This window comes from Bombina bombina, chromosome 4, assembly GCF_027579735.1.
Source record: "Bombina bombina isolate aBomBom1 chromosome 4, aBomBom1.pri, whole genome shotgun sequence".
In the NCBI taxonomy this organism is placed as follows: domain Eukaryota; kingdom Metazoa; phylum Chordata; class Amphibia; order Anura; family Bombinatoridae; genus Bombina; species Bombina bombina.
In genome coordinates, this window is record NC_069502.1 from 1,211,973,894 (window position 1) to 1,212,001,173 (window position 27,280).

The following is a 27,280-nucleotide window of genomic DNA, read 5'->3' on the forward strand; positions in this document are numbered from 1 at the left end:
TTTTTTGAGTCACCATCTCCTACTGAGCATGTACAAGAATAAGTGTGTATGCATTTGTGAATGGCTGTCACATGGTACAGGGGGAGTGGAAAAGACATAACATTTTAAAAATTGTCAGAAAAAAAATCTACTAATTTGAAGTTCAGAGTAAGTGCTATTGCATTGTCTTGTTATCTTGCATTTATTGATTATGCAAATCTACTGTGTTGACTGGTCCTTTAAATTGTTTGCATATTTTCCCTATTATCTCTGAATCTTTGAATATATTATAGGGTATGGTACTAAAAATAATGTCGTTTACGGGGGGGTGTATTGAATTAACTTTGAAATTTGCCAGAAAATATACATTCAAATTAACCCCTTAACGACACGCGTCGTACAGGGTACGTCTTGCACAAACTGGTCTTTAAAGACCAGCGACGTACCCTGTACGACATTGGGGTTGAAAGCGGCTGGAAGCGATCCTGATCGCTTCCAGCCGCTTTCCGGTTATTGTAGTGATGCCTCGATATCGAGGCATCACTGCAATAAAATTTTTCCCCATCCGATGCAGAGAGAGCCACTCTGTGGCCCTCTCTGCACCGGACATCGATGCCGCGATCGTTGGTGGGTGGGAGCAGACATGGGAGGCGGGTGGGCGGCGATCGATTGCTTACCGGTGGGCGGGATCGTGGGCGGCATTGCTGGGGGGCGCGCACGGACGCCCGCGCGTGCACAGGGGAGGCGGGCGGGCGCGTGCACGGGGAGGGAGCGGGTGGGAACCGTTACACTATGGAACAGTGTGGTTGTATTTAGAGGTAGAGAGGGGGAATAAATATGTTAATTGAAGTGATCTGGGAGGGGGTGGGGGTTTAGTCTTGGGGGGGGGGGGGGCTACACTACAGAAAAGTGGGGAAAATATAAAAAATATACATTTTTGTAAACTGGGTACTGGCAGACAGCCAGTACCCAAGATGGCTCCCAAAAATGTAGGGGGAGGGTTAGAGAGCTGTTTGGGGGGGGGGGGGATCAGGGAGGTTTGGGGCTAAGAGGGATCCTACACAGCAGCATATGTAAATATGCTCCAAAAAAAAACCAAAAAAAAAAACCTTTTATTTTAGTACTGGCAGACTTTCTGCCAGTACTTAAGATGGCGGGGACAATTGTGGGGTGGGGGAGGGAAGAGAGCTGTTTGGGAGGGATCAGGGGGTCTGATGTGTAAGGTGGGAGGCTGATCTCTACACTAAAGCTAAAATTAACCCTGCAAGCTCCCTACAAGATCCCTAATTAACCCCTTCACTGCTAGCCATAATACACGTGTGATGCGCAGCAGCATTTAGCGGCATTCTAATTACCAGAAAGCAAAGCCAAAGCCATATATGTCTGCTATTTCTGAACAAAGGGGATACCAGAGAAGCATTTACAACCATTTGTGCCATAATTGCACAAGCTGTTTGTAAATAATTTCAGTGAGAAACCTAAAATTGCGAAAAAAATACGTTTTTTTTTAATTTGATCGCATTTGGCGGTGAAATGGTGGCATTAAATATACCAAAATGGGCCTAGATCAATACTTTGGGTTGTCTACTACACTACACTAAAGCTAAAATTAACTCTACAAGCTCCCTACATGCTCCCTAATTAACACCTTCACTGCTGGGCATTAAACACATGTGGTGCACAGTGGCATTTAGCAGCCTTCTAATTACCAAAAAGCAACGCCAAAGCCATATAAGTCTGCTATTTCTGAACAAAGGGGATGCCAGACAAGCATTTACAAACATTTATGCCATAATTGCACAAGTTGTTTGTAAATAATTTCTGTGAGAAACCTAAAGTTTGTGAAAAAATTTGTGAAAAATTGAAAAAAGATTTTTATTTGATCGCATTTGGCGGTGAAATGGTGGCATGAAATATACCAAAATGGGCCTAGATCAATACTTTGGGATGTCTTCTAAAAAAAAATATATACATGTCAAGGGATATTTAGGTATTCCTGACAGATATCAGGGTTCCAATGTAACTAGCGCTCATTTTGAAAAAAAGTGGTTTTGAAATAGCAAAGTGCTACTTGTACTTATTGCCCTATAACTTGCAAATAAAGCAAAGAAGATGTAAACATTGGGTATTTCTAAACTCAGGACAAATTTTAGAAACTATTTAGCATGGGTGTTTTTTGGTGGTTGTAGATATGTAACAGATTTTGGGGGTCAAATTTAGAAAAAGTGTGTTTTTTTCCATTTTTTCCTCATATTTTTAATAGTAAATTATAAAATATGATAAAAATAATGGTATTTTTAGAAAGTCCATTTAGTGGCGAGAAAAACGGTATATAATATGTGTGGGTACAGTAAATGAGTAAGAGGAAAATTACAGCTAAACACAAACACCGCAGAAATGTAAAAATAGCCCTGGTCCTTAAGGGAAAGAAATTGAAAAATGGCCTTGGTCCTTAAGGGGTTAAGTGATATACATCATACATCGTCTTTTATTGTGTATTTGACAATTATTCTAATTTACTGTATTTAGTAATCCTGCCCATATTTCCTATAAAGTTGAGGTAGCGCATAGGCTAGCCTTACGAGTACACTAGGCATTAATTAGTACGTAGGATAGCCTTAAAGTGAAGGTAAAGTTACCTTGACGCTGATCCACAATCAAATTCTATGTTACAAATAAATAGGAGTTTCATTCATGATTTTTTTAAATATTTATTATAAATACAGTTATCTTGGTTTTAGTTCCCCTTTTTCAGCTTCGCAAAATCAACCCGTTTTTTTTTTTTTTTTTTTTTTTTAATATCCTGGTCACGTTTTTCGATCAGCCAGTTGAAAATCTGGCCGATAGGCGGCCGTGACCACACGTCATCCGCCTACTTGATGCTATGCTCATGCGCTACAGTCTTCATTTCTGAGTAGAAGCGCGTTCCCCTTTTTTTTAATCTGTTTCGCCGACTATCGCATGCGCATTAGTGATTGATAGTCAATTTGCGCATGCGCATTTTGAATGTAACACGCTTCTGATCTTACGTATAGAGCGGGTGGGACCGCTCTATACGTCACAGCACCTAGTATCCGGAAATAGAGGTTGGGAGGAGATATCTTAGACGCGGTAGGGAAATATATAGATATAAATACATTAAAAATATAAAAATATATATTAAATAAAGTTAGCGATTAGCTTATTATATGGTCAAATAAATCATTCATATACTCGAATTTAATAAACTTTACCTTCACTTTAAGCTTATCCCAGGCATTAATTAGTAACTATAATAGCCTTAAGCTTATCCCAGGCATTAATTAGTAACTATAATAGCCTTAAGCTTATCCCAGGCATTAATTAGTAACTATAATAGCCTTATGCATATCCCAGGCATTAATTAGTAACTATAATAGCCATATACATATCCCAGGCATTAATTAGTAACTATAATAGCCTTATGCATATCCCAGGCATTAAATAGTACGTAGGATATCCATATGCATATCCCAGGCATTAAATAGTACGTAGGATATCCATATGCATATCCCAGGCATTAAATAGTACGTAGGATATCCATATGCATATCCCAGGCATTAAATAGTACGTAGGATATCCATATGCATATCCCAGGCATTAAATAGTACGTAGGATATCCATATGCATATCCCAGGCATTAAATAGTACGTAGGATATCCATATGCATATCCCAGGCATTAAATAGTACGTAGGATATCCATATGCATATCCCAGGCATTAAATAGTACGTAGGATATCCATATGCATATCCCAGGCATTAAATAGTGCGTAGGATATCCATATGCATATCCCAGGCATTAAATAGTACGTAGGATATCCATATGCATATCCCAGGCATTAAATAGTACGTAGGATATCCATATGCACATCCCAGGCATTAAATAGTACGTAGGATATCCATATGCACATCCCAGGCATTAAATAGTACGTAGGATATCCATATGCACATCCCAGGCATTAAATAGTACGTAGGATATCCATATGCATATCCCAGGCATTAAATAGTACGTAGGATATCCATATGCATATCCCAGGCATTAAATAGTACGTAGGATATCCATATGCATATCACAGGCATTAAATAGTATGTAGGATAGCATTATGCTTATCCCAGGCATTAATTAGTACGAAGGATAGCCTTATACTTATCCCAGGCATTAATGAGTAGGAAGAATAGCCTTTTGTTTATCCCAGGAATCAATTAGTAGGAAGAATAGCCTTATGCTTATCCCAGGCATTAATGAGTAGGAAGAATAGCCTTATGCTTATCCCAGGCATTAATTAGTAGGAAGAATAGCCTTATGCTTATCCCAGGAATTAATTAGTAGGAAGAATAGCCTTATGCTTATCCCAGGCATTAATTAGTAGGAAGAATAGCCTTATGCTTATCCCAGGCATTAATTAGTACATAGGATAGCATTATGCTTATCTCAGGCATTAAATTAGTATGTAGGATAAACTTATGGTTATCCCAGGCATTACTCAGTACATAGAATAGCCTTATGCTTATCTCAGACATTAATTAGTAGGAAGAATAGCCTTATGCTTATTCCAGGCATTAATTAGTAGGAAGAATAGCCATATGCTTATCCCAGGCATTAATTAGAATGTAGAATAGCCTTATGCTTATCTCAGGCATTAATTAGTAGGAAGATTAGCCTTATACTTATCCCAGGCATTAATTAGTAGGAAGAATAGCCTTATGCTTATCCCAGGCATTAATTAGTACATAGGATAGCATTATGCTTATCCCAGGCATTAATTAGTACGTAGGATAGCATTATGCTTATCCCAGGCATTAAATTAGTATGTAGGATAAACTTATGGTTATCCCAGGCATTACTCAGTACATAGAATAGCCTTATGCTTATCTCAGACATTAATTAGTAGGAAGAATAGCCTTATGCTTATTCCAGGCATTAAATTAGTAGGAAGAATAGCCATATGCTTATCCCAGGCATTAATTAGTATCAATAATAGCCTTGTGCTTATCCCAGATATTAATTAGTACGTAGGATAGCCTTATGGTTATCCTAGGCATTACTCAGTACATAGGATAGCCTTATGCTTATCCCAGGCATTAATTAGTTGAAAGAATAGCCTTATGCTGATCCCAGGCATTAATTAGTTGGAAGAATAGCCTTATGCTTATCCCAGGCATTAATGAGTAGGAAGAATAGCCTTATGCTTATCCCAGGCATTAGTCGGAAGAATAGCCTTATGCTTATCCCATGCATTAATGAGTAGGAAGAATAGCCTTATGCTTATCCAAAGCATTAATGAATAGGAAGAATAGCCTTATGCTTATCCAAAGCATTAATGAATAGGAAGAATAGCCTTATGCTTATCCAAAGCATTAATGAATAGAAAGAATAGCCTTATGCTTATCCAAAGCATTAATGAATAGGAAGAATAGCCTTATGCTTATCCAAAGCATTAATGAATAGGAAGAATAGCCTTATGCTTAGCCCAGACTTGGCTTTTTTTTTTTTAACAGTGTTCTGCTCACTTTACTTGCTAATTAACTTTTTTTCTTTAAATGTATTTATTTTTGTTTTGTCCACTCCCCTATTCAGATGAGAACAATGTGTCATCATCCTGGGGTGTCCCCCTTCCGATCCAGATCCTGGGGACCCCCTGCACTGCAGAAAGGAAAGGAGGCTGCAGTGGGCTTTGCAATCTTGTATCTCAGTCCCCAAGCTACTTACAGGGACAAGTGACAAGAGGGGGTCTGCCCTTTCAAATGAGCGGTTACATCCCTTGTAAGTTGTAGGCGATTGCCATAAAAAAAAAGCACTTTAAACAGAGAGGGGGGCTCTAACAGAGCAAATACCCCCCCTCCTGTTTGTGGTAGACTTGATAAGTGATCCCTTATTTGAAAGAGGGGAGTCTGCTAACGACATCAGTGATCACCTGACAGAACCATAGACATATGGAACTACATGTGGGTTGGGTATGCGCTAAATCGTCTCCCACAATACATAGCCAAATGTGAGACTCATTATATAAAACCAACAATCCTGCTCTTTAAATGAGTGGTCCTGTGCCCACTACGCTGCCAGATGATTGTCATAGCAATGACAAATACCGTGCAACATTGGTTCTAGTTTAGGGGTTTCAGCAATTTTTAAGAGGCCTTTATTACCCTTTCACCATAGAAATATACCACAAGACCCCTCATTTGAAAAAGTAAGGTGTTTCATGTCCTAATAGCTATGAAGTAATCATCATAAAAACAATGACAACCTGGCAGTAGCCACTAGCCTAATGTTTTGTGTTGTTGATGTTAGGGCTTATAGATCCATGTTTCTCTGAACTAATAAAAATATCCAAATAAATGGGAGAACTGTAGAATGTAAAATATGTGATATTTTGTAACATTCTATATAGGATGACCTTTGGGACAACTAATATCTTTCACCATGCACAATGAGTTGAAATAGGTAGGTACATTAATAAATTGTCAACTGGCTTAACCCACCACTCGGGAAAAACAGAATATTGTACGTTTAGATATTTTATACACTCATTTTCTGCATAAATTGCAAGATGGTGCCAAAAATAACACATTTTGGGCTAGATTACAGTTACGCGCCCACAAACGGGCAAATTTGCAGGTTTGCGGGCGGGCGATAATTAACCAGCCATTACATTTTTATAAATGTGCTCTGAATGTCCCCAAAATGCAGTGCAGTGTATTTTATTAAAAAATAAAGCATTTTTATATCTTAATAAAATAAACTGCACTAGGAAGTATTTTGAGGGTAAAGTTGGTGGGATTGGGGAGTTAAAAAAAAAAAAAAACGACACTGAAAAGTGCCTTTACATTACGGTCTATGGGAACTATGTGTTGCCAGTAAATATATATGTATATGAATGTAATAAATTAATACAATATATATATATATCTCTCAACTACATATTGTACCGCACCTCCACCTCAAAAAATCACAGGTACTTCCAGTAGTAAAATATAAAAAATTATTTCTTTATTACAGCTTGTTTAAAAAAACATAGAAGCTATAAAAACAGTGGGAAAAGGATCCAAAAGTGCAGGTTAGGACCGATAGCCAAACCTTTTTTTTCGGGCTCCCCCCGGCCCTTGTTCACTGGCATGAATCAGAGCACAAACCTGCAAGTATTTAAAGCACTAATGTGTTGCAAACATCTGAATGTAATTCATTGATGTTAGCAAATTTTTGTCTAAGGCTTCAAGTTCACATTTATTAGATAGCCAAACTTGTATAGCAGTGTGCCTATTGAAATCTTAAGTCTTAAACATTAGTTGTAAATGCATTTATTTCTAACTTAATAAATTAAATATCCTTTATTAATGTAATTCAATAGAAAAGATTTACATCCAGTATGGAGTTAAGCCCCCCTGGATGTTACATTGCAATTTGAAGATCCACAAAATATAAATGTTGATGTGTATATGCAAATATATGTGTATATAAGCATATACTGTACATATATATTTATGTATTAGTATATACTAATATTAACACAAATATAAATGTATATAAGCATATACTGTACATATATATTTATGTATTAGTATATACTAATATTAACACAAATATATGTGTATATAATCATATACTGTACATATATATTTATGTATTAGTATATACTAATATTAACACAAATATAAATGTATATAAGCATATACTGTACATATATATTTATGTATTAGTATATACAAATATTAACACAAATATAAATGTATATAAGCATATACTGTACATATATATTTATGTATTAGTATATACAAATATTAACACAAATATAAATGTATATAAGCATATACTGTACATATATATTTATGTATTAGTATATACTAATATTAACACAAATATAAATGTATATAAGCATATACTGTACATATATATTTATGTATTAGTATATACTAATATTAACACAAATATAAATGTATATAAGCATATACTGTACATATATATTTATGTATTAGTATATACTAATATTAACACAAATATAAATGTATATAAGCATATACTGTACATATATATTTATGTATTAGTATATACTAATATTAACACAAATATAAATGTATATAAGCATATACTGTACATATATATTTATGTATTAGTATATACAAATATTAACACAAATATAAATGTATATAAGCATATACTGTACATATATATTTATGTATTAGTATATACAAATATTAACACAAATATAAATGTATATAAGCATATACTGTACATATATATTTATGTATTAGTATATACTAATATTAACACAAATATAAATGTATATAAGCATATACTGTACATATATATTTATGTATTAGTATATACTAATATTAACACAAATATAAATGTATATAAGCATATACTGTACATATATATTTATGTATTAGTATATACTAATATTAACACAAATATAAATGTATATAAGCATATACTGTACATATATATTTATGTATTAGTATATACTAATATTAACACAAATATAAATGTATATAAGCATATACTGTACATATATATTTACAATTTGCTGCCATCGCTGCGCTACTTACCCCCTTCACTGTGCTTTGGTTCCGTGCCGTGTATGACGGCATCAGAACAAGGCTCCTATTGGAGCCTATGGAAGCTCGCTCTCGTGAGCACAATGTTTTCCAGCTTGCATTTGCATTGCTGACAACTTGTAATACCAGCGCACATAAGCATGCGCTGGTATTAGAGCAAATATTTGGCACTCCACTTGTAATCTGGCCCTTTATCTTCTGATTTTCAGATACTATAGATTATGGTGTTATGGAAAGGTGAACGGATGCTAAATTTGGAAGAACAAAGTTTGGGTTTTTAATAATGACTCGTGCTGCTATTTACGTCATAGAAAAGGACACAAAAATGTCATTTGCTTGCACTTAAAGTGAAGGTAACGCTTGAGATTGAGCAATACAACCTAGCGTCTCCATATAACCCTAATCTAGTCGCTAAGTTTTTTTTACATTACTTAAATAGTTTCTAATAAAAATGATATCTAAAAATCCCTACCGCTTAGAGAACGACTCCTCCCATGCCCTACTTCCGCCTTAAGCGGTCCCTGTGTCTTTCAATTGCGAGTTCATGCTGCAGTCTCTAACTGCGCATGCGCCAATAGGCGATGCTGCGAACCACTGCGTATGCGGCTAATGGGTGATCATTGTTTCCAAATGAGTACGGAAGCGCGCGTGTTTTCGCATCTTCTGATAATTTCAATAGCGCATGTGCTTACTACTAAAGGGGCGGATGACGTGAAACGACATCTGCCTAATGGCCGGCATTTCAAATGGATTACTCAAAAACGTGACCCACCGGTAAAAAACAAACAAACTGAAATACGGGTTGAATTTGTGGACGTTCAGGAATTCATTTTGAAAGATAATAAATTGATTAATGCAGACTAATATAAGAATTGATGAATGAAAAGCAGGTATAATTTGTGTGGGTACCTCAAGTTAAAAAGTGTGTGTGTAATCGGAATAAGGGCCAAGCAACTAAAAAATAGCCCCACCACAGCTCCTGTGTATTACGCCGTTTATAAGCATAGTATTGAGGTTAGTCACTGCATGCCTCTAGCGATGGGTGCCGCCATGATTAAATCTAGCTGTCATTTCTTTCCAGTATAATGTATAAAGTACTTTTTATTTGTCGGATACTGCACCAATTTGACAGACTCCAGGCTAAATACAGAATTATGTAGATTTAAAAGGGCCAGTCAACCCCCCGTAGATTTTCATAATCAACAAATGCAAGATAACAAGGCAATGCAATAGCAGTTAGTCTGAACTTCACACGAGTAGTAGATTTTTTTGTGTGACAATTTTAAAAGTTATGTCTATTTCCACTCCACCTGTACCATGTGACAGCCATCAGCCATTCACAAATGCATACACACTTATTCTTGCACATGCTCAGTAGGAGCTGGTGACTCAAAAAGTTTAAATATAACATTTAGTTAATGGAAGTAAATTGGAAAGTTGTTTAAAATGGCTTGCTCTATCTGAATCATGACGTTTAATTTTGATTGAGTGTCCCTTTAAAACTATTTTACTAAAGTTGGTTTATATTTACATTACATATTAAATATTATTTGAAGATACAGTATTTGGTAAAGGTGGAGTTTAGCGTCCAAAATTATGTAACCATGTAAAAAGGGGGCCCATGTATAGGTTCCCCCAAGGCGGTTGCGGTGCCCAGGGCAGGTATTGGAACAAAAACATGGTTACATAGTCCCGCCACATTTCCTTATAACGTGCTTACATAGTCTCTTCTCCCTCCCTTATACCATGGTTACATATTCCCTTCTCCCTCCATTATACCATGGTTACATATGCCCTTCTCCCTCCCTTATACCATGGTTACATAATCCCTTCTCCCTCCCTTATACCATGGTTACATATTCCCTTCTCCCTCCCTTATACCATGGTTACATATTCCCTTCTCCTTCCCTTATACCATGGTTACATATTCCCTTCTCCTTCCCTTATACCATGGTTACATAGTCCCTTCTCCCTCCCTTATACCATGGTTACATAGTCCCTTCTCCCTCCCTTATACCATGGTTACATATTCCCTTCTCCTTCCCTTATACCATGGTTACATATTCCCTTCTCCTTCCCTTATACCATGGTTACATATGCCCTTCTCCCTCCCTTATACCATGGTTACATAGTCCCTTCTCCCTCCCTTATACCATGGTTACATAGTCCCTTCTCCCTCCCTTATACCATGGTTACATATTCCCTTCTCCTTCCCTTATACCATGGTTACATAGTCCCTTCTCCCTCCCTTATACCATGGTTACATAGTCCCTTCTCCCTCCCTTATACCATGGTTACATAGTCCCTTCTCCCTCCCTTATACCATGGTTACATAGTCCCTTCTCCCTCCCTTATACCATGGTTACATATTCCCTTCTCCTTCCCTTATACCATGGTTACATAGTCCCTTCTCCCTCCCTTATACCTTGGTTACATATTCCCTTCTCCTTCCCTTATACCATGGTTACATAGTCCCTTCTCCCTCCCTTATACCTTGGTTACATATTCCCTTCTCCCTCCCTTATACCATGGTTACATATTCCCTTCTCCTTCCCTTATACCATGGTTACATAGTCCCTTCTCCCTCCCTTATACCATGGTTACATAGTCCCTTCTCCCTCCCTTATACCATGGTTACATAGTCCCTTCTCCCTCCCTTATACCATGGTTACATAGTCCATTCTCCCTCCCTTATACCTTGGTTACATAGTCCCTTCTCCTTCCCTTATACCATGGTTACATATTCCCTTCTCCCTCCCTTATACCATGGTTACATAGTCCCTTCTCCTTCCTTTATAACATGGTTACATATTCCCTTCTCCCTCCCTTATACCATGGTTACATATTCCCTTCTACCTCCCTTATACCATGGTTACATATTCCCTTCTCCCTCCCTTATACCATGGTTACATATTCCCTTCTACCTCCCTTATACCATGGTTACATATTCCCTTCTACCTCCCTTATACCATGGTTACATATTCCCTTCTCCCTCCCTTATACCATGGTTACATATTCCCTTCTCCCTCCCTTATACCATGGTTACATATTCTCTTCTCCCTCCCTTATACCATGGTTACATATTCCCTTCCCGTTTTGTGTGGTGACGTCACGCGCAATAACGTGATGACGTCACCGCACAACTTTATTTATACTTAACAATGTTAAGTATAGGAGCAGGGGACATGCTGCTTAGAAGCCTGTATCTCAGGCATCTAAGCAGCTACAGACCCCCAAGACCCACCATTGGAAAGGTAACCCTTCCAACAGTGTAAGTCTTGGGGGTCTGAAAAAAAAAAAAAGTTAAAAAAAAATTGTTTTTTAAAAAAATAATAAAAAAACATTAAAAAAAATCTTAGCACCCAGGTGGGAAAGTGCTTAGCACTCAAAGGGTTCTTAGAGCTGTAAATGCACCCTGCTGACTTCTTAATGCTAACCCTAGTACATATATTTTCCTAATGGGCTTTAGCTGATAACTAATGCTATACAATTTACTTTAAACTAACTTAATGACCGAAACTATCCTTGTATGCAGAATAGAGCGAGGACTGGCTCCTCCAAATGAGGCAAGTGATGAGTGGAGTTTGGATATTTAAAAACCAATAGCAGCAAATGATTTGTTAATTTGTTTAAAAAAATGTTAAGACTTGATTAATGTTATTAACTCTCTCCTCTACCCACCTGCTCCACCACCCCCATCTGTCTTTAGTGCTCAAGACCTGGCAGACTACTTTTTAAACAAAACACGTACTATCCGAAGCAACATCCCAACACCAACCTGCAATATTCCAACAACAGGCCCAATTACTCCCTCTGCCACCCTCTGTATCTTCCATCCAGCCACTGAGAATTAAGTTTCTTCCTTACTATCTTCGGAAGAACGAAGTGAGGCAGCTGCTCTGTAAGGAGTGAGCGAATGAAGGGCTTCCAGAAAAAAAGGTAAAAGAAAAATCCTTTATTAGTACATTTTAAAAGTGCAGGCAGTACAGGGCAAACAAACTCCCTGACTAGTTTCGTGCTCTGTTGAGCACTTAATCATAGGGTGAGTTTGTTAGGTGTTCATAGCCCATTTAAAGGCACAGAACACCTGTATGCAATTACAAGTTAAAAGCTGCAAAAATTGTTAAAAGTAAATCAACACTCTACAAACACTATAAATTGTTGGTATAAGATGTAAACAAGTGTATTAACAATTAAATTCCCTAAAAAAATATATATTCCAACCCTATGCATTTATTTAAGGCCAAATTGGTCAGACTATTAGAACAAATACTTTCGATTGGACTCCTCACAAGGGAACAGTTGGAAGGTTTGATTCCTGAGAATCCACGGATTCCGATTTTCCATTACTTACCAAAGACACACAAAAGCCTGACCCAACCTCCGGGACGACCTATTGTCTCGGGGATTGGGTCATTGCTTGAACCGACTTCAGAATGGATAGACTCTATCTTGCAACCCCTGGTGAGGGGTCTTAAAAGTTATTTACGGGACTCTGCACATCTCCTACAATTGCTAAAAAACCTTAAATGGGAAAAAGAGTTTAAGTGGGTAGTGGTGGACGCCACTGCACTTTACTCTAGTATACCCCATCATTTGGGGATACGGGCCATTAGGTACTTTTTTGACAAACATACAAGATTCACTGAGGAAGTGAAGCTTGTATTGTGTGAAGTCATTGAGTTTCTATTGAAACATAATTTTTTCATGTTTGACAGAGAATTCCACATACAGGTTTGTGGAACTGCAATGGGGGCTAAATTTGCCCCTTCTTTCGCAAACCTGTATGTGGGTCTATGGGAAGATCTCTATTTGTACACTGAGGACAATCCTTTCAAAGAAAACATAGTTTTCTATATGCGTTTTATTGATGACTTGATATTTATAGTCAAGGAACCTTTTGTGTACAATGACTTCCTCGATTATGTTTGTCAGAATGAGTTTAACCTTAGGTTTGTGGGGGATGTGTATGAGACAGATGTGAATTTCTTGGATCTTGCTTTGCATGGCAATACTGTAACTGGCAAGGTGATTAGTGACACGTATCGTAAGTTGACAGCTGGGAATACAATCCTGCATGCTGGATCATGTCACCCACCGCACTTGATATGGTCTATTCCCAGGGGTCAACTTATGAGATTACGGAGAAACACTAATTCAGATAGTCTTTTTGACAAACAAGCGAAATCCCTTATGGAACGTTTAAAAACTAGGGGCTATGATGGAAGTCTTTTGGAACAAGCCTACCATGAGGTGAGACAAAAAACCCAACAGGAATTAATTAGAGGGACTAGAAAACAAGACACTATGAAACATGATACTGTAGTGTTCTCAACCGAATACTCGAAACAATACTATCAGGTATGTTCTATCTTAAGGAAGAATCTACACCTATTGGACAATGACGATGTCTTGAGACCAATTATTGGTTCATGCAAATTTGTGCCCAAAAGGGCACCTACTTTGTCATCCAAGTTGTCTCCTAGTCTAATTTGTTCCAAAAACACGGACAGGAGTGATTGGATTAGGAGGAAAGGAACCTATAAATGTGGCCATGGTTCCTGTATAACTTGTGGTTTTGTGCAGGTTGGGAATGGATTTAGAAGTAGTCAGACGGGGGAGGAATTTAAACACAAATTCTACGCTAATTGTAGAACCACCTTTGTGGTTTATCTCCTAGAATGTAAATATTGTAACCTGCAATACACAGGGCAAACCAGTAGGGAACTGAGATCCAGAGTTAGGGAACATGTTAGGGACACCAAGGAATATGTCAAAGAATCAGCGATAGCTAGACATTTTAATTTGGTACATATGACGAATGTTTTTGACATGAGAGTCCAGGTAATAGACCGTGTCATGTTTCCACCTAGGGGTGGTGATAGGAATAAACTTTTGCTGAAACAAGAATTGTATTGGATATACAAGTTGAGAACTATCACCCCACTAGGTTTAAACCGTGAATGGGACATGAGTTATTTTGTAGAATAATTTAATTTAATTTGATATATTGTTTTATTGTCATACCTTATTATTGTGTTGATTAATCTATCTCCTATATGGACCATTATGTTTATGTCTATGTTTATACTTACTTTTATCTATCCCCTAAATGGGCTCCATGTATCTATCCCCTATATGGGTTTTTTTTTTTTTTTTTGTTTTTTTTGTTTTGTTTAGACTATACATGGATTTTGTATTGTATTGTATTTCATGTCTGGCATAGATATATATTCATCAGCATGTACTTTTGCCCCTTAGGGTTCTGATTGATACTGATCCAAACTAATGTGTGTTTGTTTATAAGTAAATACAGATTAGTTGTGTAAACACGTTTATTTTCTAACATGTTTCACAACAAATTTAATATATGTAATAGGTCTATGATAATAATAACAATAATTATTTTGATTGGAGCACTAGTTGTACTCCAATATAAAATGGTGTGTTTTTCAACAAAGGTTGTACTATATATGTCTCTCTTTTGGATCCCACTTGTAATACTTTATCCATTCATTTATTTATTTATTTATTATTTTTTTGCTAGTTTGTTTGCTATTTCATTTATTTATTCCATCAGTCACTTATTATATATTTTTTTAGGGAATTTAATTGTTAATACACTTGTTTACATCTTATACCAACAATTTATAGTGTTTGTAGAATGTTGATTTACTTTTAACAATTTTTGCAGCTTTTAACTTGTAATTGCATACAGGTGTTCTGTGCCTTTAAATGGGCTATGAACACCTAACAAACTCACCCTATGATTAAGTGCTCAACAGAGCACGAAACTAGTCAGGGAGTTTGTTTGCCCTGTACTGCCTGCACTTTTAAAATGTACTAATAAAGGATTTTTCTTTTACCTTTTTTTCTGGAAGCCCTTCATTCGCTCACTCCTTACAGAGCAGCTGCCTCACTTCGTTCTTCTGTGTGCTCACACGGCTCCACCGGCCGTTTCTGGCAGCTTGCTCCCCTGTAGCCTGTGTATGTTGGTTTGCCCCGCCAACCCCCCGGATCTCACTGACGCTTCCGCGTCTGCAGCGGCCTCAGCTTTGGAAAGTCCTTACTATCTTCCTCACACCTCACTACCTGCCCACTCAACCCTATCCCTTCCAATCTAATACCCTCACTATCTTCCACCCTCACTCCTGCTCTTACCCACATCTTCAACCTCTCTCTCTACCGGCTCATTCCCATCTTCTTTCAAACACGTAAAAGTCACTCCCATACTCAAAAAAACCCTCCCTAGACCCTAATTCTCCTGAAAGCTACCGCCCCATATCACTGCTTCCACTAACATCAAAACTCCTTGAGAAACTAGTTTACAATCGCCTAACCCACTTCCTGTCCGCCAACTCCTTGCTTGACCCACTGCAATCCGGATTCCGCCCAAAACACTCAGAGACTGCCCTTACCAAGGTTACAAACTATCTTCTCTCTGCTAAAAATATTGGCCACTACCCTATACTCATATTACTTGACCTCTCAGCTGCCTTCGACACAGTTGACCACCCCCTCCTCCTACAGACCCTTAGCTCTTTTGGCCTCTGTGACACTGCTCTTTCCTGGATTCACTCCTATCTTTCTCACATGTCTTTTTCTGTGTCATTTGCTGGCGACTCCTCTCCTATGCCTCTGTCTGTTGGAGTACCTCAAGGATCTGTTCTGGGTCCTCTACTCTTCTCCATCTATACTTCTTTGTTGGGTAAACTTATCAACAGTTATGGCTTCAAATATCACCTCTATGCTGATGACACCCAGATCTTCCTCTCCACCCCTGTTCTCTCTCCCTCTGTCCTTTCTCATGTCAGCGACTGCTTATCTGGAATGTCTTCCTGGATGGCCTCTCATCACCTAAAGATGAACATGTCCAAGACTGAGCTCCTTTTTATCCCCCCCTCAAGCTCTACGCCGACTTCTGACTCTTCTATACCATTGACGGCATCACCATTTCCCCATCGCCCCAAGTCCACTGCCTCTGAGTCACACTTGACTCAAATCTATCCTTCGTCCCCCAAATCCAATCGCTTTCTACATCCTGCCACAACCATCTACGCAATATTTTCAAAATTCGCTCTTTTCTGAGCGCTGACACCTCAAAGCAAATAATCCACTCCCTTATTATCTCCCGACTTGACTACTGCAATAACCTACTCGCTGGCCTTCCTCTTTCTCGCCTCTCCCCCCTTCAATTCATCCTAAATGCCTCTGCCAGGCTGATCCACCTTTCCCTTCAATCTGTATCTGTTGCACCTCTCTGCGAGTCCCTTCATTGGCTCCCTATACACAGCAGAATTGAATTCAAAATTCTCACTCTTACATACAAAGCGCTCACCAACTCCGCTCCCCTCTACCTATCCTCTCTAATAAACAAGTATACTCCAGCCCCTCCACTAAGATCCAACAATGACCTGCTCCTTGCATCCGCAATTATCGCCTCTTCTCATGCTAGACTGCAGGACTTCTGTCGTGCAGCACCTACCTCTGGAACACTCTCCCTCGTGCTGTCAGGCTTTGCCCTAATCTTTCTTCCTTTAAAAATTCCCTGAAGACTTTTCTGTTCAGGGAAGCCTACCACCCAACTCAAATTAATTTCAATTACCTAACATTTCCCTCATCTAACTCTATATTAACATCCTTCTCACTCTTGCAGTCCTCACCTCCTGTTTCTCAACCTCCTACCCTTCTAGATTGTAAGTTCCCATGGGAATAGGGCCCTCAATCCCTCCTGCATGTGTTTGTAAAGTTTGTCCTGTATCTTACAAGTCTTGTATTGTTTTATTTAAATGAATTGTATCCATGGACAGCGCTGCAGAATATGTTGGCGCTTCATAAACAAAGTATAATAATAATAATAATTCTAATGAAACATAAACATGTCTTCTAATTACAAGGTGTTAACTGTTCATTTTATTCATATATACCTGGGATATGTGCAAGGTCAGTGCTTAACAAAATGTGTCCAAATTCTAGAAACCAAACCAAAACTTTAGGAGGCAAAAATGTGTGTCTGAGTGTGTAATATAAGTAGCGATAGCTATTTACTGTTATAAAATGTTATTACTTACTGCAATACTGTGATAGATACAGAACCACAATCACTGGATTTATAAACAGTTTATTACAGTATAGTGATGTTTCAAAGGACAATCTCCCCTTCCACAGATCTTCATCATAAACACAAGCACCTGCAATGATACTTACCACTGTCGTCTTTCCATCTTTCACTTCAATCACTGGGGACAAAAATAAAAAAAAAAGAACAGAGAAATTAGACACTTACTTTGTCACATCACAAACACTTTTCTTATTACAGAAAAAAATAAAAGGAAACAAAATATTTTTTGTTTATTTAAACCTCATTGTTTTAGGGTTCCAAAGTCAGTTATCCAAAGTGGTTCCATGCTTTGTCATTTTGTTGGAAGAAGGTAGCAATGAATGAAGGGCAGCCAAGAGCATAGGGGAGGGAAGTGGAAGAGATGGCCAAGACAAGATCACAGGAGGGGCAAAAGGCAGAGAGGTGCTCAGGGCATGACAAAGGCAGAGAAAAGATAAAACAGGCAAACAGCTCAGCGAAGGGCAAAGAGATCAGTGAGGTGTGGTTAGGAAAAGCAAGGGGCTCAGCAGGGAGGGGGGGGAAGAAAGAGCAAGGGGCAAGGGGCTAAGAAAGGAGCAAGGGGCTGAGCAGGGAGGGGGGGGAGAAAGGAGCAAGGGGCTCAGCGGGGATGGGGGGGAAGAAAAACCAAGGGGCTAAGCGGGGATGGGGGGGGAAGAAAGAGCAAGGGGCTCAGCAGGGATGGGGGGGAAGAAAAGGAGCAAGGGGCTCAGCGGGGAGGGGGAGGGAAGAAAGAGCAAGGGGCTCAGCGGGGATGGGGGGGAAGAAAAACCAAGGGGCTAAGCGGGGATGGGGGGGGGAAGAAAGAGCAAGGGGCTCAGCAGGGATGGGGGGGAAGAAAAGGAGCAAGGGGCTCAGCGGGGAGGGGGGAAAGAAAAGGAGCAAGGGGCTGAGCGGGGAGGGGGGAAGAAAAGGAGCAAGGGGCTCAGCGGGGAGGGGGAGAAAGAAAAGGAGCAAGGGGCTGAGCGGGGAGGGGGAGAAAGAAAAGGAGCAAGGGGCTGAGCGGGGAGGGGGGGGAAAGAAAGAGCAAGGGGCTGAGCGGGGAGGGGGGGGGAGAAAGGAGCAAGGGGCTCAGCGGGGAGGGGGGGGAAAGAAAGAACAAGGGGCTCAGCAGGGAGGGGGGGGAAGAAAGAGCAAGGGGCTCAGCAGGGAGGGGGGGGGGAAGAAAGAGCAAGGGGCTCAGCAGGGAGGGGGGGAAGGAAGAGCAAGGGGCTCAGCAGGGAGGGGGGGGGGAGGAAGAGCAAGGGGCTCAGCAGGGAGGGGGGGGGAGGAAGAGCAAGGGGCTCAGCAGGGAGGGGGGGAAGGAAGAGCAAGGGGCTCAGCAGGGAGGGAGAAAGAGCAATGGGCTCAGCAGGGAGGGGGGGAAGGAAGAGCAAGGGGCTCAGCAGGGAGGGAGAAAGAGCAATGGGCTCAGCAGGGGGGGGAGATAGAGCAAGAGGCTCAGCAGGGGGGGGGAGATAGAGCAAGAGGCTCAGCAGGGGGGGGGAGATAGAGCAAGAGGCTCAGCAGGGGGGGGGGAGATAGAGCAAGAGGCTCAGCAGGGGGGGGGGGAGATAGAGCAAGAGGCTCAGCAGGGGGGGGGGGAGATAGAGCAAGAGGCTCAGCAGGGGGGGGGGGAGATAGAGCAAGAGGCTCAGCAGGGGGGGGGGGAGATAGAGCAAGAGGCTCAGCAGGGGGGGGGGGAGATAGAGCAAGAGGCTCAGCAGGGGGGGGGAGATAGAGCAAGAGGCTCAGCAGGGGGGGGGGAGATAGAGCAAGAGGCTCAGCAGGGGGGGGGGAGATAGAGCAAGAGGCTCAGCAGGGGGGGGGGGAGATAGAGCAAGAGGCTCAGCAGGGGGGGGGGGGGGAGAGAGCAAGAGGCTCAGCAGGGGGGGGGGGAGATAGAGCAAGAGGCTCAGCAGGGGGGGGGGGAGATAGAGCAAGAGGCTCAGCAGGGGGGGGGGGAGATAGAGCAAGAGGCTCAGCAGGGGGGGGGGGGAGATAGAGCAAGAGGCTCAGCAGGGGGGGGGAGATAGAGCAAGAGGCTCAGCAGGGGGGGGGGGAGATAGAGCAAGAGGCTCAGCAGGGGGGGGGGAGATAGAGCAAGAGGCTCAGCAGGGGGGGGGGAGATAGAGCAAGAGGCTCAGCAGGGGGGGGGGAGATAGAGCAAGAGGCTCAGCAGGGGGGGGGAGATAGAGCAAGAGGCTCAGCAGGGGGGGGGAGATAGAGCAAGAGGCTCAGCAGGGGGGGGGGAGATAGAGCAAGAGGCTCAGCAGGGGGGGGGGGAGATAGAGCAAGAGGCTCAGCAGGGGGGGGGGAGATAGAGCAAGAGGCTCAGCAGGGGGGGGGGAGATAGAGCAAGAGGCTCAGCAGGGGGGGGGAGATAGAGCAAGAGGCTCAGCAGGGGGGGGAGATAGAGCAAGAGGCTCAGCAGGGGGGGGGAGATAGAGCAAGAGGCTCAGCAGGGGGGGGGAGATAGAGCAAGAGGCTCAGCAGGGGGGGGGAGATAGAGCAAGAGGCTCAGCAGGGGGGGGAGATAGAGCAAGAGGCTCAGCAGGGGGGGGGAGATAGAGCAAGAGGCTCAGCAGGGGGGGGGAGATAGAGCAAGAGGCTCAGCAGGGGGGGGGAGATAGAGCAAGAGGCTCAGCAGGGGGGGGGAGATAGAGCAAGAGGCTCAGCAGGGGGGGGGAGATAGAGCAAGAGGCTCAGCAGGGGGGGGGGAGATAGAGCAAGAGGCTCAGCAGGGGGGGGGGAGATAGAGCAAGAGGCTCAGCAGGGGGGGGGGGAGATAGAGCAAGAGGCTCAGCAGGGGGGGGGGAGATAGAGCAAGAGGCTCAGCAGGGGGGGGGGAGATAGAGCAAGAGGCTCAGCAGGGGGGGGGAGATAGAGCAAGAGGCTCAGCAGGGGGGGGGGAGATAGAGCAAGAGGCTCAGCAGGGGGGGGGAGATAGAGCAAGAGGCTCAGCAGGGGGGGGGAGATAGAGCAAGAGGCTCAGCAGGGGGGGGGGAGATAGAGCAAGAGGCTCAGCAGGGGGGGGGAGATAGAGCAAGAGGCTCAGCAGGGGGGGGGAGATAGAGCAAGAGGCTCAGCAGGGGGGGGAGATAGAGCAAGAGGCACAGCAGGGGGGGGGAGATAGAGCAAGAGGCACAGCAGGGGGGGGAGATAGAGCAAGAGGCTCAGCAGGGGGGGGAGATAGAGCAAGAGGCTCAGCAGGGGGGGGGAGATAGAGCAAGAGGCTCAGCAGGGGGGGGAGATAGAGCAAGAGGCTCAGCAGGGGGGGGAGATAGAGCAAGAGGCTCAGCAGGGGGGGGGAGATAGAGCAAGAGGCTCAGCAGGGGGGGGAGATAGAGCAAGAGGCTCAGCAGGGGGGGGGAGATAGAGCAAGAGGCTCAGCAGGGGGGGGGAGATAGAGCAAGAGGCTCAGCAGGGGGGGGAGATAGAGCAAGAGGCTCAGCAGGGGGGGGGAGATAGAGCAAGAGGCTCAGCAGGGGGGGGGAGATAGAGCAAGAGGCTCAGCAGGGGGGGGGGGATAGAGCAAGAGGCTCAGCAGGGGGGGGGAGATAGAGCAAGAGGCTCAGCAGGGGGGGGAGATAGAGCAAGAGGCTCAGCAGGGGGGGGGAGATAGAGCAAGAGGCTCAGCAGGGGGGGGGAGATAGAGCAAGAGGCTCAGCAGGGGGGGGGAGATAGAGCAAGAGGCTCAGCAGGGGGGGGAGATAGAGCAAGAGGCTCAGCAGGGGGGGGAGATAGAGCAAGAGGCTCAGCAGGGGGGGGGAGATAGAGCAAGAGGCTCAGCAGGGGGGGGAGATAGAGCAAGAGGCTCAGCAGGGGGGGGGAGATAGAGCAAGAGGCTCAGCAGGGGGGGGGAGATAGAGCAAGAGGCTCAGCAGGGGGGGGGAGATAGAGCAAGAGGCTCAGCAGGGGGGGGGAGATAGAGCAAGAGGCTCAGCAGGGGGGGGAGATAGAGCAAGAGGCTCAGCAGGGGGGGGAGATAGAGCAAGAGGCTCAGCAGGGGGGGGGAGATAGAGCAAGAGGCTCAGCAGGGGGGGGAGATAGAGCAAGAGGCTCAGCAGGGGGGGGAGATAGAGCAAGAGGCTCAGCAGGGGGGGGAGATAGAGCAAGAGGCTCAGCAGGGGGGGGAGATAGAGCAAGAGGCTCAGCAGGGGGGGGGAGATAGAGCAAGAGGCTCAGCAGGGGGGGGGAGATAGAGCAAGAGGCTCAGCAGGGGGGGGAGATAGAGCAAGAGGCTCAGCAGGGGGGGGAGATAGAGCAAGAGGCTCAGCAGGGGGGGGAGATAGAGCAAGAGGCTCAGCAGGGGGGGGAGATAGAGCAAGAGGCTCAGCAGGGGGGGGAGATAGAGCAAGAGGCTCAGCAGGGGGGGGAGATAGAGCAAGAGGCTCAGCAGGGGGGGGAGATAGAGCAAGAGGCTCAGCAGGGGGGGGAGATAGAGCAAGAGGCTCAGCAGGGGGGGGAGATAGAGCAAGAGGCTCAGCAGGGGGGGGAGATAGAGCAAGAGGCTCAGCAGGGGGGGGAGATAGAGCAAGAGGCTCAGCAGGGGGGGGAGATAGAGCAAGAGGCTCAGCAGGGGGGGGAGATAGAGCAAGAGGCTCAGCAGGGGGGGGAGATAGAGCAAGAGGCTCAGCAGGGGGGGGAGATAGAGCAAGAGGCTCAGCAGGGGGGGGAGATAGAGCAAGAGGCTCAGCAGGGGGGGGAGATAGAGCAAGAGGCTCAGCAGGGGGGGGAGATAGAGCAAGAGGCTCAGCAGGGGGGGGAGATAGAGCAAGAGGCTCAGCAGGGGGGGGAGATAGAGCAAGAGGCTCAGCAGGGGGGGGAGATAGAGCAAGAGGCTCAGCAGGGGGGGGAGATAGAGCAAGAGGCTCAGCAGGGGGGGGAGATAGAGCAAGAGGCTCAGCAGGGGGGGGAGATAGAGCAAGAGGCTCAGCAGGGGGGGGAGATAGAGCAAGAGGCTCAGCAGGGGGGGGAGATAGAGCAAGAGGCTCAGCAGGGGGGGGAGATAGAGCAAGAGGCTCAGCAGGGGGGGGAGATAGAGCAAGAGGCTCAGCAGGGGGGGGAGATAGAGCAAGAGGCTCAGCAGGGGGGGGAGATAGAGCAAGAGGCTCAGCAGGGGGGGGAGATAGAGCAAGAGGCTCAGCAGGGGGGGGAGATAGAGCAAGAGGCTCAGCAGGGGGGGGAGATAGAGCAAGAGGCTCAGCAGGGGGGGGAGATAGAGCAAGAGGCTCAGCAGGGGGGGGAGATAGAGCAAGAGGCTCAGCAGGGGGGGGAGATAGAGCAAGAGGCTCAGCAGGGGGGGGAGATAGAGCAAGAGGCTCAGCAGGGGGGGGAGATAGAGCAAGAGGCTCAGCAGGGGGGGGAGATAGAGCAAGAGGCTCAGCAGGGGGGGGGGAGATAGAGCAAGAGGCTCAGCAGGGGGGGGGAGATAGAGCAAGAGGCTCAGCAGGGGGGGGGAAGAAAGAGCAAGAGGCTCAGCAGGGGGGGGGGAGATAGAGCAAGAGGCTCAGCAGGGGGGGGGGAGATAGAGCAAGAGGCTCAGCAGGGGGGGGAGATAGAGCAAGAGGCTCAGCAGGGGGGGGGAGATAGAGCAAGAGGCTCAGCAGGGGGGGGAGATAGAGCAAGAGGCTCAGCAGGGGGGGGAGATAGAGCAAGAGGCTCAGCAGGGGGGGGAGATAGAGCAAGAGGCTCAGCAGGGGGGGGAGATAGAGCAAGAGGCTCAGCAGGGGGGGGAGATAGAGCAAGAGGCTCAGCAGGGGGGGGAGATAGAGCAAGAGGCTCAGCAGGGGGGGGAGATAGAGCAAGAGGCTCAGCAGGGGGGGGAGATAGAGCAAGAGGCTCAGCAGGGGGGGGAGATAGAGCAAGAGGCTCAGCAGGGGGGGGAGATAGAGCAAGAGGCTCAGCAGGGGGGGGAGATAGAGCAAGAGGCTCAGCAGGGGGGGGAGATAGAGCAAGAGGCTCAGCAGGGGGGGGAGATAGAGCAAGAGGCTCAGCAGGGGGGGGAGATAGAGCAAGAGGCTCAGCAGGGGGGGGAGATAGAGCAAGAGGCTCAGCAGGGGGGGGAGATAGAGCAAGAGGCTCAGCAGGGGGGGGAGATAGAGCAAGAGGCTCAGCAGGGGGGGGAGATAGAGCAAGAGGCTCAGCAGGGGGGGGGAGATAGAGCAAGAGGCTCAGCAGGGGGGGGAGATAGAGCAAGAGGCTCAGCAGGGGGGGGAGATAGAGCAAGAGGCTCAGCAGGGAGGGGGGGAAGAAAGAGCAAGGGGCTCAGCAGGGGGGGGAAGAAAGAGCAAGGGGCTCAGCAGGGGGGGAAGAAAGAGCAAGGGGCTCAGCAGGGAGGGGGGGAAGAAAGAGCAAGGGGCTCAGCAGGGAGGGGGGAAGAAAGAGCAAGCGGCTCAGCGGGGAGGGGGGAAGAAAGAGCAAGGGGCTCAGCGGGGAGGGGGGGAAGAAAGAGCAAGGGGCTCAGCGGGGAGGGGGGGAAGAAAGAGCAAGGGGCTCAGCAGGGGGGGAGGAAGAGCAAGGGGCTCAGCGGGGAGGGGGGAAGAAAGAGCAAGGGGCTCAGCAGGGGGGGAGGAAGAGCAAGGGGCTCAGCAGGGGGGGAGGAAGAGCAAGGGGCTCAGCAGGGGGGGGGGGGAAAGAAGAGCAAGGGGCTCAGCAGGGGGGGGGGGAAAGGAAGAGCAAGGGGCTCGGCAGGGAGGGGGGGAAAGGAAGAGCAAGGGGCTCGGCAGGGAGGGGGGGAAAGGAAGAGCAAGGGGTTCGGCAGGGAGGGGGGGAAGGAAGAGCAAGGGGCTCGGCAGGGAGGGGGGGAAAGGAAGAGCAAGGGGCTCGGCAGGGAAAGGAAGAGCAAGGGGCTCGGCAGGGAGGGGGGGAAAGGAAGAGCAAGGGGCTCGGCAGGGAGGGGGGGAAAGGAAGAGCAAATGGCTCGGCAGGGAGGGGGGGAAAGGAAGAGCAAATGGCTCGGCAGGGAGGGGGGGGAAAGGAAGAGCAAATGGCTCGGCAGGGAGGGGGGGAAAGGAAGGGCAAGGGGCTCGGCAGGGAGGGGGGGGAAAGGAAGAGCAAGGGGCTCGGCAGGGAGGGGGGGGAAAGGAAGAGCAAGGGGCTCGGCAGGGATGGGGGGGAAAGGAAGAGCAAGGGGCTCGGCAGGGAGGGGGGGAAAGGAAGAGCAAGGGGCTCGGCAGGGAGGGGGGGAAAGGAAGAGCAAGGGGCTCGGCAGGGAGGGGGGGAAAGGAAGAGCAAGGGGCTCGGCAGGGAGGGGGGGAAAGGAAGAGCAAGGGGCTCGGCAGGCAGGGGGGAAGAAAGAGCCAGGGGCTCGGCAGGGAGGGGTGAAGAAAGAGCAAGGGGCTTGGCAGGGAGGGGGAAGAAAGCAAGGGGCTCACCAGGAAGGGGGAGAAAGAGCAAGGGGTTCAGCAGGGAGGGGGAGGAAGAGCAAGGGCCTCAGCGGGGAGGAAGAGCAAGAGCTCAGCAGTGAGGGGGAAAGGAAGAGCAAGGGGCTCAGCAGGGAAGGGGGGAAGGAAGAGAAAGGGGCTCAGCAAGCAGGGGGGAAAGGAAGAGCAAGGGGCTCAGCAGGGAGGGGGGAAAGGAAGAGCAAGGGGCTCAGCAGGGAAGGAAGAGAAAGGGGCTCAGCAGGGAGGGGGGGAAAGGAAGAGCAAGGGGCTCAGCAGGGAGGGGGGGAGGAAGCGCAAGGGGCTCAGCAGGGAGGGGGGGGAGGAAGAGCAAGGGGCTCAGCAGGGAGGGGGGGGGGAAGAGCAAGGGGCTCAGCAGGGAGGGGGGGGAGCAAGGGGCTCAGCAGGGAGGGGGCAAGAGGCTAAGGCAGATTGTGGAAGCAGCGAGGAACTCAAAGAGAGGGTGCACAATTAATATTTAAATGCCATAACAACATACGAGATGACCTATCAAGGCAAATACACCCCCTGCTGACAGCTTATATTCTGGCAATGTCACATAACTCTCACGGCGCATTTACTGTCTTTACAATTGCCCTCTAAACTCACACTCCCGCAGTCCTCTGCTCTGAATCCCAACTGGGCCCCATAGACCCCGGGGCAGCGCACCAAGCCCAGCTCTGAGCAGCCGGTAAACAGGCGACAGTAGCAGGCTGGGCGCCGCCATCTTGACCTTGACGTCACTATCACTTCCGCTTCTGGCGGAAACATACAGTATCTGTTCCCATGGCTACAGGAAACGTCTCCGGACATGTTTGTTTTGGGCAAAGCTCTTGCAACATGCAGCACTTGTCGCGTTTACAAGTAAGGGACGTAAATAGCGTCAAGAAATTTGTGGCAAGAAATAACGTGTTTTGTTAAATATATTACATTCAATGATGTAGTCTGAAAGGGAAATTCATTTGTATATACCGGTATACATATTATATTATCATTTATATATATACATATATTATCATTTGTATATATACATATTATATTATCATTTGTATATATACATATTATAATTTGTATATATACATATTATATTATTCATTTGGATACATATAATATCATTTAGATATTGACATATATTATCATCTGGAGATATACATATTATATTATCATTTGGATATGTACATATAATATTATCATTTGGATATATACATATATTATCATTTGGATATATACATATATTATCATTTGGATATATACATATATTATCATTTGGATATGTACATATAATATTATCATTTGGATACATATTATATTATCATTTAGATATATACATATTATATTATCATTTAGATATATACATATTATATTATCATTTGGATATGTACATATAATATTATCATTTGGATACATATTATATTATCATTTAGATATATGCATATAATATTATCATTTGGATACATATTATATTATCATTTAGATATATACATATTATATTATCATTTAGATATATACATATTATATTATCATTTAGATATATACATATTATATTATCATTTGGATATGTACATATAATATTATCATTTGGATACATATTATATTATCATTTAGATATATGCATATTATATTATCATTTAGATATATACATATTATATTATCATTTGGATATGTACATATAATAATATCATTTGGATACATATTATATTATCATTTAGATATATACATATTATATTATCATTTGGATATGTACATATAATAATATCATTTGGATACATATTATATTATCATTTAGATATATACATATTATATTATCATTTAGATATATACATATTATATTATCATTTGGATATGTACATATAATATTATCATTTGGATACATATTATATTATCATTTAGATATATACATATAATATTATCATTTGGATACATATTATATTATCATTTACATATATACATATAATATTATTATTTGGGCGCTGCAGAAGGCTACATATAAAATGAACATTTTTATAACAGTTAAAAAACCTGCCACTTTATCAGTAAGTTCTGAAACTACTTACAAACCATATTATCTCTATTGATTGTGGCCACCAGTAAGGACCAGCAGTAAATTACTTTGTGCACAGCTCTAAGCAATCACCTATCTGAATTAACCCCTTCAAGCTAGTACAATAGTGTAAAGTGTATATTAGTAAAAATAAAATCACATGATTTATTTATAAAATATTTTACCAGGGACTTCCGGTAGGC

The 27,280-nt window shown here is 44.5% G+C and overlaps 1 protein-coding gene across 1 annotated transcript in view; it reads right to left on the reverse strand.

Annotated features, from left to right (window-relative positions):
• MRPS18A (mitochondrial ribosomal protein S18A) overlaps nucleotides 1-25,780 on the reverse strand; it is a 71,108-nt gene extending 45,328 nt beyond the window's left edge. Inside the window, exons 1-2 of the mRNA XM_053712716.1 lie at nucleotides 25,646-25,780; nucleotides 17,762-17,793 (exon numbers count right to left, since the gene is read on the reverse strand). Of these exons, the coding sequence (XP_053568691.1) occupies nucleotides 17,762-17,793; nucleotides 25,646-25,763 (150 nt within the window). The 5' untranslated portion in view covers nucleotides 25,764-25,780. The remainder of the gene's footprint in view (nucleotides 1-17,761; nucleotides 17,794-25,645) is intronic.
• Nucleotides 25,781-27,280: the final 1,500 nt, after the last annotated feature.